At 46.7% G+C, this 19,335-nt stretch overlaps 2 protein-coding genes across 2 annotated transcripts in view; both read left to right on the top strand.

The window, feature by feature from the left end:
- The first annotated feature begins 11,510 nt into the window (after window positions 1-11,510).
- Window positions 11,511-16,692, top strand: PRKACA (protein kinase cAMP-activated catalytic subunit alpha). Its single transcript, XM_044658455.1, has 9 exons — window positions 11,511-11,603; window positions 12,077-12,193; window positions 12,655-12,753; window positions 13,143-13,225; window positions 13,455-13,581; window positions 13,810-13,905; window positions 14,062-14,184; window positions 15,934-16,098; window positions 16,561-16,692. The coding sequence occupies exons 1-9, from the start codon at window positions 11,511-11,513 to the stop codon at window positions 16,684-16,686; spliced, it is 1,029 nt and encodes a 342-aa protein (XP_044514390.1). The 3' UTR covers window positions 16,687-16,692.
- A 1,637-nt stretch (window positions 16,693-18,329) lies between these two features.
- The window catches only part of SAMD1 (sterile alpha motif domain containing 1), a 13,807-nt gene continuing 12,801 nt past the window's right edge, over window positions 18,330-19,335 (top strand). The window contains exon 1 of the mRNA XM_044685126.1: window positions 18,330-18,347. Coding sequence (XP_044541061.1) covers window positions 18,330-18,347 — 18 coding nt within the window. The remainder of the gene's footprint in view (window positions 18,348-19,335) is intronic.

The raw sequence follows: 19,335 nt of genomic DNA, 5'->3' as shown, positions 1-19,335 counted from the left end.
GTTTATGTACAGTTTAGTTACTTTCCTTAAATAGTTCCAAATAGTTTTTTGGAATGATTAGAACAATTGGTCCAAGTAATAGTTCCACCAATAGAGCATTAGTATATCCAACATTCCACAGAACTTCCAGCAATGACTTTCATGTTTTTTGTCATCTTTGTCCACTAGCTGAATGCCAGATAAAGCTGAAGTGTTTTAATTTGTATTTCTTTTATTAGTGATTTGGGTATGTTTTTATTTGGGCTTTTATAGTTTGCATTTCTTTTTTTGAAAACTGTCCATACCCTTTGACCATTTATCTCCTATACATCTCTAAGCAGTTTGAAGTTTTCGATACAATTACCCTCCATATCACCCCAATATTTTCATATGGTATCCCTTTATCTTTTGTCTTTTTTCCTCCTCTCTCTCTTCCTAAACATTCATATCTAGTTATGTATTTCCCCAGAATACCCCTAGCTGTGATAAAACACACACACACACACACACACACACAAAATTTCTCTAGTTATTAGAGGATTAGGTGGGGATGGGGTTGAGATTCCTTGTGTCCAAATTAATCAAACCCTCTCTGTAGCTTCTCATCCACATTTTCATTTCCCAGCTCTTTTGTCTCTTTTCTCATTAACTTGTGTGCACCCTAAACAAGCAGACTTTGTGGCCTCTGGGTCCTGCCTATCTCCTCCAAGGACTGACTTTGTCTTTTCAGGGACTAATCATGCCCTACTACCCTTTCTCCTTAAAGGAGAGAGCTGCAGATCAGGTAGAGATAGGTCTTTTCCTCACCATATCTCTTAGATGTTCTCGGTACCCCACCCCCACCCCCAATCTGAGCACCTTCAGAAGCCTTCAATAAACCCATACTTCACAACTGGCTCCCTCAGTCTTCCAGATGCCCCTGGATTCTCTCTGCTGGTTTTTTTCTTCAGGCAGTTTCCTATTAGAGACCACTTGCCCATGGTAAGTTTCTGGTCTATTATGCTAGAAAGATGGGAGAATTGGAGAGAACTGGTGATCTCCCAATTTTAGCAAGCAAGGCAATGGGGAGAGGATGCAGAAGTGAGCATAGCCAAGGGCTTGGTACGAGATGAGCAGGTAGAGACTGTCCTAGAATAGCTGAAAGGAGAGCTCTTGGAGTGCTTAATACCTCAGAAAGTGAAGGCTGAGGAGATTCGGAGAAGAGGGACCAGAATCTTATACTGATTGCCTAGTTGGAAGAAATTATCCTTAAATGGAGTTCCCCTGGAGAAGAAGATTATGAGAAACCTTTAAGGAGAGAGATGGTGGTATATAAAAGATTACTTATTGGTGGTCCTTTAGGGCCTGGGGGAATTACTAAGAATTAAGAAGCCCTTCCAGGGGCCCTGGGAAAGTTCTTTCCTTGATCTTTCCTTTTCATATCTGACTAGATAGAAGCCTATTGCACCTTCCTGTCCAAATTGTGCCTGCAGCTGTAGCCAGGGAAGCTTAAAGGGGGGATACTTAGAGTTCAACTAAGTTGTTTGCCCATAGGGTAAAACCACTCACTTCAGAGAAGGGCCTGCAAATTAACCTGGTTCAACACTGGCCTCCCTTGTACTCCTTTGAGGAGAAATACCCAAGGTACCTTGGAAAAGGATTGAGGTGATTCTGGTAGTAGAATGAACAGTGATTTTAGAATCAGAGGACCTAGTTTTGAATTCTGGCTCTGCTTCTTTATTAGCTCTGTGACTTTAGGCAAGTCTGGTTCTTTCTCTTGGTCTCGGTATACTCCTTAATAAAATGAGGAGATTGGACTAGATGAGCACGGTTTCCTGCCAGCTCTGAATTCTATGATCGTTCAGGGGTTCAAGACCCCTGCATGCTGACATGTTGGAGAAAGAGAAAGCATAGCACACTTCAAGGATCCTACCTTTCACATACTAATTACATGACCCTGGATAAATCACTAATGTCTAATAAATTTCCCAGTGCCCAAGGAAAACTTAAGACTATCAGTTTCAGTACTGTTTGCATTAATAGAGAGAAGACCTCAGTCTGAACTTTCCTATATGAAATCTCATATTTTTTAATAAAGTCCTAAGCACATTTGAAAATGCAGATAAAAGATGAAAGCCTCTGCCCTCTTTAAAAGGGGGGAGGGTGGTTGCAGCTAGGCAGCACAGTGGATAGAATCCCTAGAGTTGGTGGACCTAGGTTCAATTTGGCTTTAGACCTTTCCTAGTTGTGTGTCCCTAAGCAAGTCACTTAACCCCAAATGCTTAGCCCTTGCTGATCTTCTGTCTTAGAATTGATACTAAGAAGCTAAGGATTTTTTTTTAAGAAAGAAAAGAAAATCCCTGTCCTCATGCAGCATACATTCTGTTCTAAAATTCTCCTCTAAAATAATAATAATAACTAGTATTTCTATAACAATCTTTCTACAGATATCTCATTTGATCCTTAAGATAGCCTTGGGAGGTAGGTGTTATTGTTATCCTCATTTTATAGATGGAGAAACTGAGTCTGAAAGAAGTTAAGATTTGCCTAAGGTCACACATTCAGTAAGTGTCTGAGACACCTTTTGAACACCTGTCTTCCTAATTCCAAGTCCAACTCTACCTATTGCTTCACCTAAATGGCTTGTAGTTCCTAATATCCTTAGTGCTTAGCACAGTATTTGGCATTTAAGAAACGTTTGTTGCCTGAATAAGGGGATTAGATTTTTGAGGTGTCAGAAATGAGCATTGCATGAACCAGATTAAAATATAATTGGGAAATAATTAACAAAATAAATGAAAATGCAGAAGAATATAGGTAATGCTAAAATGTGGTTTTCTAAGTCAATATCTGGCTTGCAGAGATTCTTATGTACAGTTTAGTGGCCCCCTTTTCTATTTGATTTTGACACCACTGGACTAGATGATCCCAAAGGGTTCTTTTAATTCTAAATCCTATCATCTGATGATTTATTAGGAATCATTTTAGAAATTCTTTTGATGAAAGTGTTGCAGTACTTTCTGGTTCTCCAAACTCTGGCCCCACTCAACCATTAGAAAAATTACAGCCAGAGGAACAGGCCCTGGATAGAGGAAGAACTAGATTCAAGAACAGACTGTAGTGCTAGAAGTTCATTGGTGGAATGTTGTTCTCTGGCAGGGCCTCAGATAAAACTCTGAAGAGTAGGCTCCCAATCTAGGGAGAAATGGTCATTTTAAACCAGAAGGTGGGAAGCAACAACTTTTCAGATGGTGGGAGGTTTATTTCTATTTGGGATGAGGCTAGAAGAGATTCTTAAAGATTTTGAATTAAGACAAGCCTGGGAATGTTCTGGGGAAAAGAAGGGTAAGATACAAAGGGATGACCCAAGGAAAGAAAATTAAGTCCCAAACTTCTTCGAGCTTGGGGCTGGAGTGACGCAGGGCATTTGGGCCCTCCCAATTGCCTTCTAGGGGAGCTGTTCAAAGATGTACCCCTTTCCCTGGAAAAGGCACAAAGGAAGTTGAAATCCCAAAGGAACAATTCTTTGGGTATTGCCCCAAGTGTGGGAAGGGAGAACAGAGCAAAATGGTCTGGGCATGGGACCAATAACCCCAACCCCCCAGGGGACCAAGGACTAACTAGACGTCCGGACTTGCTGTAGGGCCGAGTTGGGATCTGGTGTGGGCAGCTTGGCTTCCGGTCCAGCTTGGCGGCTGCTCTGACGAAGAACCAAGACGTAATCACTTAGCCTGTTGGCAATCTGCCAAATGAGGGGTGGGCGGGCAGGCTGCAGGCTCTCCCACTTGGAGGGGGGGGGGGCGCTTGGAGTTCAGAAACCCCTGTGGCTGAGCCGGGGAAGCCCTGAGGACGTGCCTTCCGGCCACCTCCTCGAGGTGGGGGGCTGGGTGTGGCCCTACAGAAGCCCTGAAGGGTCAGCCTGTCCTGCGCTTTCCTTCCGCTTCCTACGGAGAGCCAGAGGGGGTAATCGGCCCCTTTCTCAGGCTCCCAGGTTGTGCTGCTCTTCCTCCCCCTTGAGCCCCCTGTTGGGCCGGGGTGGGGAAAAGCCCCCTGAGGAGACCCCTGGACGAGCTTTGGCCCTTCGAAGCCACCATAGAAGGGGCTGTCCTGTGAGAGAGAGACAGCGTGATGGCTGCTGAGGGTGAGCCCCTCAGGACCCTTGTTGCCATAGTAACCCGTGGGCAAGCCATGCCATGCTCCCTGCCCCTGGCAAACAGAGTGTGGGGAGAGGAGTGAGTGGGTGGGCAGGAGACAGCTGTGGCACAGAGCAGAGCTTGGGGATGCCATGACCTTGTAAAGGGTTCCCTCAGAAGGAGAGGACACATACCCTTCCCACATTTCCATCTTCTCCCCAGCAAATGTTCTCTGCAAAGAGCCTGAGCCTGGGTTTGAATCCTGCCCATCACATAGAACCTGAGAGACCTCAGGCATGTCACCTTACTGTCCCGTCCTCAATTGTCCTATCTGTAAAACTAGTGAATGGACCAGATACCTCTAAGGCCCCTCTCTACAGCTCTAGTCTTATAATCTTATGAATTTTGTCAGTCCTTCCTTAAGGAGTGATAGGCTGCCCACCCCCACCCCCACATAAACTTACACTCTCTACTGGAGAGGGGTGGGGATTGGGTGAGCTGCCCTGGTAGGGCTCTGTATGAAGAGGCAATTCAATATAATGGAAGAAGCCCTGGGCTTGAGGTGAGGACACCAGGGTTTGAATCCTGATTCTGCCATTTAATGGCCATCAGACCTTGGGCAAGTCATGTCCCTTCTGATCCTGTTTTCTCATCTGTTAAGTAACAAAGTAGGTCCTTCCTGACAAAATCTATCATCCTGATTTTGATTTTAGAAGTAGTCGGACTGTTGAAGGTGAACCTTATGGACACTGATATGGTTGGCCTCTGGGTTTTGAAATTTGAATACAAAAGCACCTCTTGATATTACTAGAGTGATATTTGTTGCTCTGCTTCTGGGGTGAATTTTAATTTTATAGTATCAGAAGCCTGGGAGGGAGTTCCCAGTCTTATTAAGTAAATTGATGAGATAGCTACTCTTGCCCTAGAATTTTGTGACTAGAGCTTCCTCTTCTAAGAAAAGTTTCTGGGATCAGATTGTGCCACCTTCTGTTCTGGCTTTGCTGTTTTGACCTCTCTTACATTTGAGAAGAACAGTATTGAGGGCATTGAGGGTTTGTTGTTTGGTTTTAGTTTGAGGCTTTTAAAAAATGCATTTCCCCCAGGCTTAAGATCAGATTGAAAATGTTATCAGTTATCAAAAATGCTTGAAGTTAGGGGTTGCTTAAAGATGAAAGAAATTGGTTACCCTATAGGAATCTAGCTTCTCCAGCAAGATGCATGCCTGACATTGGTTCCCCGGTTGTTATCTGGAAGAAGAGAATCTGATGCCAGTGGCTTCTCAGTCATGTCTTTTCCATAAAGGCTACAAAGTACTTGCAAATCCCAGGAACTACTAGCTGCCTTTTGTCTGTTTTGTTGTTGTTGTTGTTGTTATGATTTTCACTCCCTAATAGGAAGGGTTGGCAAAAACTGCTCTTTTGGGCTCCAGAGAATAGAACTTGGAACATTGGGTATGAGGTTCAAGAAGCAGATTTCAGCTCTATATAAGAAAAAATTTCCTAACACTTAAAGAGTTGTTCAGAAGTGGTATGGGCTGCCTTGGAGAGGGTACACTTTTCATCTCTTTAGGTCTTCAAATAAAGGCTAAATTAGATGCTTGTTAGGGTACTTTCCATCTCTTAAGAGTCTGTGGTTCCTTTTCTAATCGAAGCTCTGGTGTCAGAGAGAGAAGCACATTAGGACAGAGTGAAAGAAACAATTAGTTGGCTTAGAAGCCCTCTGTTTTAGGTGATAGCATAAGGTAAAGATGAATTCTAGCCAGTTCCTTTCTTTTACACCAACCTACAGTTGGCTTGGATGAGGAGAATACTTTTAATTTGAAGCTTTATCTGGGTTAGGGAAGCAAATTCTCCATTAATGAAGGAATCATATGGGAGTAACTTAAGGAAATATATTGCATGGGTATCATACTTCAGGGTACTAGTTCTCATCTTTCTTTTTCCCCTCCATCTTCCTTATATCACTTAAGAAAGCCTTAGGAATGATTCTGCCCTCTTGGGGACTCCCAGTGGCTGCTTCCTTACTGTTAACCTCTTCAAGTCCTAACCCTGAAGTAAGGACAAGCAGGGAATGCCTACTCACTGGGCAAGTTCCCAGGAGCACACCCTGACCCCAGTGCTACCAGTCAAGAAGAACAAGGCCAAACAAGCTCTGACTCCTTTGGAGCAAAAACATAAGTCCAGCTTAGCTGACTGGCCTGAGGAAGAAAGAAAACACTTAGAGACGACTACTCTCTACCCTTATAGGGCTGACCTTGGACAAATGATTTCCTTACTCTGGACCTCCATTTTCTGTAAAATTAGGGAGGTGGACTAGATTTCTAGGGTCTCTTCTAGCTCTATGTGCTATGATCTCCAGAACAGTTGAGAGATTGTGAGAGCAGGCACCTTTAAGTGCTCCCCTGGCAACTGGCTCCTCCTTCCTCTTCTCTGGCTGGATCTTGCCAGAAGGCTGAGGTTGACATTGTTGCTCCTGGTCTTTCTCATCTGCCTCTTCCCAAGCCTTCCCAACAAGGGATCCCAGAGAGATCCCTAGGGAAAAGGGCAGAGGGGATGGAGCCTGAGAGCACCTCAGAAATGACCTTCCAGCTGTGGCTGCAGCTGTTTCTTTGGGCCCACCTGGCTGTGCGCTTTGTCAACTACCTTCGCCACACTCTCTGGGGGCCGAAGCTGTAACCAGCCACCCCAGCTCCTGACCTGCACTGGCTCCTAATCTTCATTGCTGCTTGGCATTCATCCTGGATCCCCCACACACACATCGGGGAATCAACCTTCAAAGAGGCAGGAAGTAGAGGTGGGTGTAGGACCACTTGGTTGGGTTCCCATTCCCTTCTATCCCCACCCCCACTCCCTACCCCCATTTGCCCCACCCTGGCCTGATTCTGGGATGATGGGTGGGATCTGGAGAGACCCAGTACTACCTCAGTGATCTAGTTAAAGCCCTAGGCAATGGCATTGCTTTGGCCTGCTTGGTTTCAGCCCCCTGGTGCTAGCTTGGAGCAATTGAGAATTCATATTTTCCCCAATGGGGAGGAGCTCTGTTTCACATTTTCCCTGTAGGAGGCCCTGTGTTTCTCCAGGAACTGGTACTACATGCTGAGACTTCCCTCACCAGGACACCAGAAAAGGGGCTGCAAAAACAATACCCAGCCCAGCTTGCAGATGTTATAATCCCAGTGATTCTCCCTGGAGGGGAACTGGGAGGAAGGGTTGGGAATAGGGCTTCCACTGAAGGACCATCACATTGTCCTGCCCTCTGATAGGGAAAGTGGAGTGAGTGAACTAGGAGGAGGAGGGTGAGAAGCAGCTGGAAAAGACAAAATCTTCTGAAATCTTGGTTTCACTAGGCCAAGTGATACATCCTAAAGCCTGAAAGCCTCAATGGCAATAGAATCTCTTCTGGGGAAGCTTCCATTTGGTTTAGGAAGATTAGTAAATTTGTTCAGCTATCCTATCCTTTCTTCTACAATGTCAGCTGTAGGCTGACTGGCTGCTTGCTCCTGACATTAGACCTATGAGGGCTTTGCCTTTATACCATGTTGGAGTAGGCCTCCAACCTGGTGGGGAGGGCAGATGGCCGGTCTTGGAGATTCTGGGTTCCATCCCTATTTCTAAGAGGAGTGTGGTAAGAAGTGGCAGGAGGGAGAAGATTCAGGTTCTTGCTCAAGAAACAATTACTTTCTCTTTTCAGAAGAGTGGAGGCTTAAGGGCCTAAGGCTCACTTTATTTTCCTTCCTCAGAACAGTTCTTGTCTGTGGGGTAGAATAATCCTTTTAGCCATGTCTCCTTAGTTCCTCTGTTACTTTCTTTCATTCTCTATTTAAACCCTTACCTTCTGTCTTAAGTATCAGTTCCAAGGCAGAAGAATTAGAGTAAAGGTAAAATAATTTGGATTAAGTTACTCGCCCAGGGTCACACAGTCAGGAAGTGTCTGAGGCCAGATTTGAACTGAGGACATCCTGTCTCCAGGCCTGGCTGTCTATCCACTGAGCCACCTAGCTATCCCTTCTGTTACTTTCAAAGATCTTCTGAGGCAGAAGGGATCTTGGAATTTCAACCCCCTCATTTTATGGACAGGGAAACTAAGGCTCAGAATGTAGAAGGCTGAAGCCAAAGTCCCCTAAACAAGGAAATACAAAGTCCAAACTAGAATCCTGAGCTCCTGAAGCCTAAGCCAAGATTTATTCCAAACTCTTCCCAACTTCCTTACTGATTGTAGGCATCTTCTACATTTATCTAATACCTGTTTCTTGCTACCTTCTGACTCACCCCAAAGTGAGCCCTCCCTATTTGGCTAAAGAGAAAGGGACTAGGGCTTGCCTGCTATGTGAATAAGAGATTCCTGGGTCTGTGGAACCAGGCTTGGACAGTAGATGGAGGGTCTCAGGACAGGGTTCAAGTGCCCTTGGACAAACTACCTCATTTTGTTGAGCTTTAGTTCTGCATCTTTAAAATGAGGGTGATAAAACAGTGTTCTTCCTCACTGACATGTTATGAAGCCAGCACTTTGTAAACCTTAAGGTGCCGGAGAAACATAAACTATTGTAAGAAGCAGGATGATCCAGTGGGAAGAGCAGGAGACCTGATTTAGAGTCATAGTCCAGGAACCCTGGACTGATCCCTTCATTCAATTCACTCACCAGGTCCTAAGCCCCAACATGTTCAGGGATTCCAGGAGAGACCCATCCTGTGGGACACGTTTAGCAGCTGGAAACAGGGAGAGCAGTATTCGAGTCTTCCCCCTGACATAGCTATGTGACAGTGGGCAAGCCCCATAGGGCCCCAGACTGTTCTCTAAAACCACAAAGGTACAGAGAAGTGTGGATCTTTACCACTTTCCCTGTATTAATGAAATTACTGATCTAGTTTGAAAACAAAACAAACCAGCAAACCCTGCTAGACACTGTGCAAGGTGGTGGTGGTGATGGTGGTTGATGAGTCCTTTCAGTCCTATCTGACTCTTTCTGACCCCGTTTGCGGTTTTCTTGGCAAAGATACTTGGACTGGTTTGCCATTTCTTTCTCCAGTTCATTTGACAGATGAGGAAACTGAGACAAACATCGTGAAGTAACTGGGCCAGTGTCACATAGGCAGTAAATGTCTGAGACCAGATTTGAACTAGGGTCTTCCTGACCTGGGCCAGTTGCTCTGTCCACTGTGCTCTCTGGTTCCCCCCAGCTATGTAAGGTTACAAAGATAAAAAAGGAAGCAGGCCCAGCCCTCAAGGGCCTTACTGTTGGTTGAAATGGATGTGGTAGGTATGTTCAGATAGGATAGTCCGAAGTACTGTAAGGGGAAAGAGAGCACTGTGGTAGATTTAGGGGGATCAGGAAAAGTGTCCCAGAGAAAGTAGTTTAGAAGACTAGACAAGGTTTCTGAGAGGTGAAGAGGGAAGGCCACCAGATAGTGTCAGGATTAGGAAATGGTTAGCCAGTTTGGTGGGAATATAAGGTCTCCAAAGGGGACTGAAAGTCTCTGAGCCTCAGGTCTCCAGATATAAAAAGGAGGTAATAGTACTCATACTGCCACCCCACAGGGATGCGGCAGAAAAACTAAAGCACTCCAGCAATGTCAGTTCCTATTATTAGAAATAGGTGATGACGGCATTGAGGGACTTCTAAAGGAGGTGGGACTGAGTCCCCCTGGGAGAGGTCAAGGGGAAAAATGCTGCAAGTGTACCCAAAGGTACCTGCAGGGGCAGGTTGGGTGGACAAGGCCAATGAATAATAATAATGTGAGGACCTTCCATGTGGAGACCTCCTTCACCCTAGGACTCCGTCCTCTTAAGAGAAGGGACCAGAACAAGCAGCCAAATCCCAGGGCTATAAATACCTCAGCCCACATTGTCGTTCATGGAATGTAGGTCAGAGCTTGGGGGGGTAGGGGGGCAGGGAGTAATCTGGGCCTGTAGCTCAATTCTGTTCCTCTTCTAGAAAAAGACCCCTATGTTTGGATGCTTTATGATGGTGCCAGAGTAAACTCCTTAGCTGTGAGAGTGAGAGGCCCAGCAGAAATTAGCCTTTCTCTTATTGGCCATGTTCTAGAAGGCAATAGGCTCCCTTTTGAGGGGTGGGGGGAGGGAGGAAGGATGTTAGAGGAGTGGAGCATTGGGGATGTACCTTAGATTGAGTTCAGTTGGATTGGAGTTACCCAGGGCCCTACTCAAGTGGATGAGACTCAGCTCTGTACTAACAATATGAAGTGCCTGCTGCATGCTAACCCTGTTCCAAGTTCCAAGAGCAATTAAAAAATTTTAAGTAAGACAGACCCTGCTCCTATAAACCTTACAGTCCAAAGGGGACCAACACAGATAACTACTCTGTAATACAGGAGGTTCAACAGGGAAGGTCTTTCTTACCTGGCAGGAACCAGAATTATTCTGAATGATGGAATATTTGAACTGGTCTTTAAAGGATGAATTGAATTTGACAAATGTCCGGAAGGGGAGGGTATTACTGCCCAGGTAGGCAAGAATGAAGGCCTGGGTGAGGGTATGTGAGGAGAGAAGAAGCAATGGATAAAAGAGGATATGGGAGCAGAGTCCAGAGGGTCCAATAATTGACCACATATGAGAAGTGAAGGAGGAAGTCAAGAGTTAAGGATGACTCTAGGGTTTTGAACAGCCATATAATGAATCATTACCAGTAACAGTATATTAATACTTATTATTAATAATAGTAATCTGTGGCACCTCCTTTTATTCAGTCTTTCATGTTTAAAACCTTTGAATTACCCCTAACTTTTCCTTACCACCACACATCCATATCTCTCTCTCTCTCTCTCTCTCTCTCTCTCTCACTCTCTCACTCTCTCTCTCTCTTTCACACACACACACACACACACACACACACACACACACACACAGAGTATTGGCACATTGGGGTCCGAGTCCAGTTACCTTTTCTCCCCCTCCCCAGAACTCACTATCCCTCCAAAGTTATAGCATTTGCAGCTCTAAAATAATCAAAAGATTATGTATATGAAGTAAGTTATTTGAGGGCAGACAATGTTTCCCACATCCGTCTTTATCCTTAGTAGCTGGAACAGTGCTATATCTGTCTCAGGTATTTATTAAATGTTTGTTGACTTGCTGCATTTCCTTGCTAGTGTCTTCTTTTTCTTTGTGTTTTTAACCTTAACCTTTACCTTTTGTCTTAGAATTCATATCAGTTCCAAGGTTGAAGAGTAGTATAGGCTAGACTTTTGGGGTTAAGTGACTTGCCTTGGGTCATACAGCTAGGAAGTGCCTGAGGCCAGATTTGAACCCAGGACCTCCCACCTCCTGGCTTGGCTCTCTATCCTCTGAGCCACCTACCTTCCCCTCATCTTTTTTTAAAACTTGCTAGTATCTTATGGGCTCTTCCCAGAATTTCTGTGAATCCCTTCTGCTCCCTTCTCTGTTTAATGAAGCCTCTAATTCATGCTCTCCTACCTTTCAGTGAAAGAGTTTCTAGCTAAAGCCAAAGAAGAATTCCTCAAGAAATGGGAAAATCCACCTCAGGTACCTCAAGTTGTGGACCTGGGCTGGGGGGAGGCAGTCACTGGGGGTACTAGGCCCTGCATTCCAAAAACTTTACAAAAGATCCTGTATCCATCCAATCCCAAAGCCTCTATACAGCTTTCTCCATTGGATATGACACTGTCATGCCAGGGAAGTCTCATCCTCTTCTGTCCCTCTGCCATCTCTGAGCCATAGAGTTTAGTTCAGCCTCAGCTGTTCCCTCAACAGCTGCCAGGAGCTTTTAAACCCATGCCAGAGCTATACTCACCCCCTATCATAACCTCAGAAATATACCTTCACTTCCCACCTTCCCTTCCTTCTGTCTTGGTAAGGCCCCCTCTTGTGGCACAAGAAGAGATTCCAATTTCAGTCATGACACTTGCCCACTCCAAACTGGTTAGAGAAGGAGGAAAGGGTAGGTACCCCTTGGAGGCCAAAGGAGAGACAGATTTTCTTATCTCTTTATTCAGCCATCTGTAGTTCAGCTGGATCTATATGAAAGACTCAAGACTCTAGGCACTGGTTCCTTTGGTCGAGTGGTACTTGTGAAGAGCAAGGAATCGGGGAACTTCTTTGCCATGAAAATCCTTGATAAACAGAAGGTGAGCATAACCCTTATTCTGCACACACATACACATATATTCTTTCTCTCTTCCCCCCTCCATCCCTCCGTCTCTCTCTTTCTCCCTCCCCCTTATCCTAGGGATATAGGGAAAGAGCTGCTCTTAGCTCACATTCCTGGCATCTCCCAAGTGATGAGCTAAGAAAAAAGCTAGAAGATAGGCTCTGGATATGAAGGGAGGGAGTAGAGGATGTACATAAATGGGCCAGAAAACAGGGGCGTGAAATTTAGGTAACTTGGTATAATGAAAAAAGATCTCTCTCTCTGGAATCAGAGGGGACCAGCCCAAGCTCACTTGGTTTACATTGGGCAACTCCTATATCATCTCTGGGCCTCCATTTCCTCATTTCTAAAAATGAAGGAGTTCTCCTTCCCGCCTGGAAGCTGACCCATCTTCTCTCTAACTCACTTCATCCCATTCCCCCCACTCTCCCTTCAAAGGTGGTGAAGCTGAAACAAATAGAACATACCATGAATGAGAAGCGAATCCTGCAATCCATCAGCTTCCCATTCCTCGTCAAATTAGAATGCGCCTTCAAGGTATTCCTAAACAGCCCTTAGCCAGGAAGGGCCCAGAGGGCAGGGTGGGAAAAGGGAGGTGTAACAGTGGAGAGGTTGCAGGAGCTCAGCCCCCTCCCCAGAAGAGTAGCCAAGTGCTCCATTTGTATTCTAGTAATCACTATGAATTGGGTGGGTTGGCATCTGACCACATTCACCAAGGGCTTTCTCAGCAGCCTGTACTTTGGGGGTACATGTGAACAGCTCACATCATTCTGGGGATGGGGGGCAGATGAAGTAGCATATTGCAGAAGAGGCAGGAGAGCCTAGGAGCTGAGCTCTCCAGACTTTCAAGAGGAAGGAAAGGGCTTCTGAGGAAGGTAGAAGCACCGGTATGGATGAAGGTGGAAAAGGATATCTTTTCATCACAGGACAACTCAAACCTATACATGGTGATGGAGTATGTCGCAGGTGGGGAAATGTTCTCACACCTCCGGCGGATTGGGAGGTTCAGGTGAGTAGCTTCCAGAGGTCTGCTCTGGGCCAGCATGTGGCATCATGGAGCAAAGGGATGAATTCCCTGATCTATGATGTTGCAAATGAAGAAGCACCATGGAGCCTGGTTTCTAAAAATGTTTTGGTTGGAGGGAGTCTGGAGAGACAGACTGATGTCTTTGCAGGCTCCTCCCCCTATAAGCCTTGAGCTGCTCAATCTTTCCTTGGTTTCCCTTTCCTTCCACCAGTGAGCCTCATGCCCGCTTCTATGCAGCTCAGATTGTCCTGACTTTTGAGTACCTTCACTCACTGGACCTGATCTACCGGGACCTGAAGCCCGAGAACTTGCTCATTGACCAGCAGGGCTATATCCAGGTACTCCCCAGGGCAGAGATGAGAGATGGCACATCACTGCAAAGTGTAATTCCAGCCACATCCTGCTCAAACACATACATACACCATACAGCGCACACACACACACTCTCTCTCTTTCTCTCTCTCTCTCTCTCTCTCTCTCTCTCTCTGCCTCTCTCTCCTGCTTGCCCTTTCCTGGGCTTTCTTAGCCATGGTGTGTGTGACCTCATATAGTTCTCGTGGCCATAGGTAACAGATTTTGGTTTTGCCAAGCGAGTGAAAGGCCGAACCTGGACCTTATGTGGGACTCCTGAATACCTGGCTCCTGAGATCATCCTTAGCAAGGTGAGTTTCTCCAAAACAGCTGGCTGTCCTTTCATAAGCCTAAGGCAGAGCTTGACCCTCAGTCCTCACCCTAACCCAAAGCCCTTTTCTCATGATCCCTTCTTCCTGCATTTCTCTGGTCTTCTCTCCATCCTGATCTTTACTTTCTTTCTCCAGGGCTATAACAAGGCTGTGGATTGGTGGGCCCTAGGCGTTCTGATCTATGAGATGGCAGCAGGCTACCCCCCCTTCTTTGCTGACCAGCCCATCCAGATATATGAAAAGATTGTCTCTGGGAAGGTGAGACTTAAACTGACAGCTTGAAGCATTACTTTCAGGCTCTTTTGGGGTCTCAGGAAAGACATTTCTGTGGCCTACCTAGCCTTCTTGTCCTACTAAATCACTTAGCAAGGTGATGATTTGTCTTCATTAAATATTGTAAGAGGGTTAAAGGCACTCAGTAGGTATTTATTGGCTTCTACAATGTATAAGATGCTGCAGTAGGTCCGTGAAGAAAACAAAGGTAAATAAGACACAGCCCTGCTTTCTGGGGGCTCGTGACATAGTTGGGGATTCATTAGGTAATATACCCCAATTGAGTGTACAGGAAATAAAGATGAAAGCAAGTATATGGCATGGGATTGGGAAACAGAGGATCCAGTTGTGAGTGAATTGTGAATTCTAACCATTTACTATTTTTACCTCAAGCTTAACATGGGCTAAACAGTCCTTTGTGATCTCACTTGCCCTGTCTTTCCAGATTTCCCCATTCTGTGTCTCTTTGGAGCTGAAAATAAGCATTAAAAATCCCCATTTTTGTTGATGGCACCACCTTCCAGTTCCCCTGGTTTGGTCTTGAAGTCATCATTGACTGATGTCGTTCCCATAGCCTCCTCCCTGGTCCACCTTTTCCCATTCACATCAGAGAGCCTCATCACTAGTTCAGGCTCTTGCTTCCTAATTGGTCTCTGGCCTCTAGCCTTGCTTTTCCACACATGCCAGATTGATTTTCCTAACAGAGATCTGATTATGGCTCCCCTCACTAAGAAACTCAAAATTGCTCCCTATTTGCCTCTTGGATCAAAGACAACTAACAGCTAAGTCAGTCTAGCACTGAAGCCCCTCAAAATATCCAGCCTCCCCAACCTCTCCATTCTTATTTCATTTTAGTCCCCCCGACACACACGCCACCAAAACTGACCTGTTTTGTTCCATCTTCTACCCCTCGAATGCTATTTCCTGACTCAGCCTTTGCACAGCCCATACCCTGTTCCAGAATGAGCTGCCTCCTAACCCCATCTCTTAGGATCTTGGGGTTTTAAGCGTTGCTACACAGGAGGCCTTTGCCATTCCTCCCTAGTTAATAACATTCTTTCCCTTTTGATGTTAATTTTTATTTCTACATATATACTTTGTAGTCATTGTTTAAATAGTGTATCCCGCAGGTAGTATCTTCATTTTCAACATGTGTTTATTTTAGCCCTTACCCTCTACTTTGCATTGATACTAAGTATCGGTTCCAAAGTAGAAGAGCCATAAGGGCTAGACAGTTGGGGTTCAGTGATTTGCCTAGAATCACAGTTACGAAGTATCTGGAGGACAGATAGGAACTCCCATCTCCAGGCCTGGCTCTCTATCCACTAAGGCACCGAGCTACCCCAGCATCAGGTATTTATTAACACTTTACTATGCGCCTCCTTGAGGAGATAAAACCCAGGTGCTGACCTCCAGAAGCTCACATTCCAGTGGATAAAAATTCTTTTAAGGGCAGAGACTGATCCATTTTTGTCTTTATATCCCCAGGGGCTAGCACAATGCCTAGCAAATATTAGGAACTTAATAGACTTGGTTTATTTAGTAAATGAAAGGAAGGGAAGGTTTTTATGGAGCAGTAATGCTGGGACTTGATGGATGGGTAGGCTTTGGATATGCACAAAAATGGAAATGATGGCACTAGGGACACTGATATGATCTTGGTCCATTACCCCCCTGGAGAGAGAGCCCACCATCTTTGTGTTGTTGGCACCCCCTTCCTCCTTGTCCTTCCAGGTGCGATTCCCTTCTCACTTCAGCTCAGACTTAAAGGACCTGCTTCGGAATCTACTCCAAGTGGACCTCACCAAGCGCTACGGGAACCTCAAGAATGGTGTCAATGACATCAAGAACCACAAATGGTTCGCCACCACTGACTGGATCGCCATCTACCAGAGGAAGGTGTGGTCCCTGGGCCCCAGGCCTGGGAAGAGGCTTGGGCATGGTGGGGCTGAGAGGGAACAAGGGAAGGGATGGCTCAGGGCAGCTTCATGGCCCAGCTCTGCCACCCAGCCTTTGTGGCCACTTTCCTTCTCTGGACTTCAGTTTCCCTTTCTGTAAAATAAGTTTGGACTAGATGATGGATTGGTTTCCTCCTATCCCTGACATTCCATGATCTGTCCTGGGAAGCCTAGAAAGCTGCTGGCATCTTGCTGCATCCAAAGGGTATGAGATGATGCTCTTGCCTGGAGGCCTGGTGCATTCCGGACTTGGGGATGGGGAGTGGGAGGGCTCTGGCCCTGCTGCTCTTGAACATTGACCAAGGCTCTTCCCTCTTAGGGCTTCAGTTCCTTCATGCAGGAAATAGAGGCAGAGGGCTAGGTTGGGCACCTTCAGCTCTAAGATTCTCTTGCTTCTCAATAGGTGGAAGCTCCCTTTATACCAAAGTGCAAAGGCCCAGGTGACACAAGTAATTTTGACGATTATGAGGAGGAGGAGCTCCGGATCTCCATCAGCGAGAAGTGCCCCAAGGAGTTTGCTGAGTTCTAATGGTGTCCCTGGGTCCTGGGGGGAGGGTTGGGGGTTGGGGGGGGTTGGGGGTTGGATTGAACAACCTGAGGGCCCCAGAGTTCCCTTGCATATTAATTTTTCCCTAGGGGGATCAGAAAGTGAAGATGTTTTGCTGGGGGGTAGGGTGGGAGAGGGAGATTCAAATATCAGATGGCACCCCCCCCTTTCCCATCCTTACCCCCCCCCTGCTTTCCCCTTGCTGACTCGCTCCAGCAGTTAGATCCCATGGCTGGGTTCCCTCTGCTCTGCCTAACTCCATGCAAGTTTTAAATCAATTTTCTAGCCCAAACAGACCTGAATCTACCCTCTCTAATACCACCAGAGATCCAGCTTATTTCTACCCTATATCCCCACCCAGAGGGGGATACTTGTATCTGGAGCCAAGCCCCTGCTTTCGTAGTTCCTTATCAATCCCACTAGTGCTGGAAAGTTGGGGCAGGGGAGCCAGGGGATCCCAAATTGGAAAACCTTCAATTCCCAAGATGACCACAGTTGCCCATTCTTTGTCCTTTTCCTGGCCTCTCCCTAGAACCTCAGAACCTTATCTAGGCGCAAAAGGACAGACAAACCAATTCCTCACAAGGAGAGACCCCACCTGGGAAGATGTTTTAGTAAAAATTTCGTGGCTCCTTTATATTTTAAAAGAAAATTTAAAATATTATTTAAGTTATACTTTCTAACTCCTTCCCACTTTCCCTAGCTGTCCCAAATACATTTTAATGTGTCTGGATCTGCCTAGGTCAAAGGCTATGGAGCCTTTAACCTCTGGGATCTTAGCTGATGGTTTTGAGCTGGGTCTGTGGCTGGGGATGGGGATTTCTTGCTGCTGATCTCAAACCAGGGAGTTGTGGGAACAATTGTGAGATCCCCTTTTAGGGGTATCCTGCCAAGTTTGAAAGAGCCCTGGCCTCTTTCAGCATTCCCTCCCCCCTACTCTCAGTGGTCTCCCTTCCTCATGATTAGCTCCCCTTACCCAGACATCTTTCCTACTCCCCATTTTTTTGCCCACCTGGGGTGTTAAGGCACAGGGGAAAAAAAATTCTCAACCCACCCAGGCAGCCTGGTTTGTGATCCCTGCCAAAGAGGGCTCCCAGATATCCCTGGGGCACACCTCCTGCATTTTAGCCATTCTTATCTGTAGATTTTTAATACACAGCCACTAACTTCCCATTCTATCTGGGAGTGTCACTCCCCAAAAGCAAGGTGGAGGGTGCAGCCCACCCTGGGTGGGGAAAAGGGGGGGACTGGGAGAAAGGAAACAGGAAGTGTTTTTACCTCTTCAAGGTAGAGAGCTTCTTTTTGCCACGGGAATGCCAATTTATTCACCTGATAGCCTCACCATCATCCCCTATCCCTAGAGGCACCCTTCATCAGGCTTGACTGATAGTTACCCATCACTCCTCCCCCTGACCCCTTGTTGAGGCATCTGAATTATCATCATCCCCTCCCCCCAGGAAGTAGCTGGGGTGTAGAGCAGCCCACTTCTCTCACCCCCTTTTTCTCTTTTTTGCCCCTCTCTCAATTTGCCCCCATCCCTGAAGGAGTTCATAGGCCAGGGCTAGGGGTGGGGGAGTACTTGGGAGTTTAAACCTGTGTGATTCGAAGAAATTTGTTTCACGGAAATGACTTCCTCTTTAACGGTGTGCTTTGTTGTAAACATTTGAAAACTATTACCAATAAAGTTTTGTTTAAAAAAAAAAAAAACCTGTCATTCCTAACCCCCTCCCCACTTATGTACCCTCTTGGACTCCAGAAACGGGAGTAAAGGGAAAGCTGCCTTAGAATTCCAAGTCGAGATGGGGGCGGGGAATGACCCTGCCCGGCTCTAGTTCTTTCCTCGGGGTAGAGCCCCTCTGTGCTGCAAGGTGGTTTTTGCCTTGAATATCCTTCTCTGAGCAGAGAACTAAAGGGCCTGAAGGGGGTGAAAAATGACCTTTAAAACCTGCTCCCGGTGTGGTTTCTCCCCCCAGTGGAGGAAGGCAAGCGTTCAGGCTTCGCCGAATATCCTGCTAGGGCTAGATCATAGGAGCTCGAGATGGAAGGGGCTTAAAGAGCTCCTGTAATCCGACTCTCTCTTTTGGCTGGGTCAGCGAACTCAGTCTCAAGAGCAGAAATGACTTTCCCGAGGTCTCCCAGTGAGAGAAGGGGAGAGCTGGAAATCGCACTCGGATACAACTCCTGATCTAGTGCTTTTTCCTTGACCAGACGCTGCCTCATCCAACCTCTTTTTATGGGGGGCGGGGAGGGGGACGTTTAGGGGGAGCGGAGAGAAACAACCCCCAAAGGTGACAAGCCAAAGGACACACACCCAGCTTGTACGTGGCAGAGCGGGGACACGAACCCAGGGGGTCCCTCTGAGTGCACGTCCTGAGCTCTAAGCGCTACGCCACGCCGCCGCCTCCATCGCTCCGCGATCCACGGTGCGGCTGTCGGAGAGGCGGCTCCAACGCCGCCGGGGGAGAGAGGCCAAGGCAGACTGGGCGGGGAAAGGGGGCCGAATCCTTCCTCCCTCGGTGCCCAGAGTTGGGGGCACCGGTTGGCGCCAGAGACAGAGGGGGGATTGGGGGGGAGGTTCAGGCGTCGCGGCCCCCGATTTCTCAGCAGCGCAGCCCAAGCAGTGCGGCGGAG

This window comes from Gracilinanus agilis, chromosome 1 (assembly GCF_016433145.1).
Source record: "Gracilinanus agilis isolate LMUSP501 chromosome 1, AgileGrace, whole genome shotgun sequence".
Lineage (NCBI taxonomy): Eukaryota > Metazoa > Chordata > Mammalia > Didelphimorphia > Didelphidae > Gracilinanus > Gracilinanus agilis.
The sequence above is the reverse complement of the archived record's forward strand: the minus strand, read 5'-3'. Positions and strand labels throughout refer to the sequence as shown.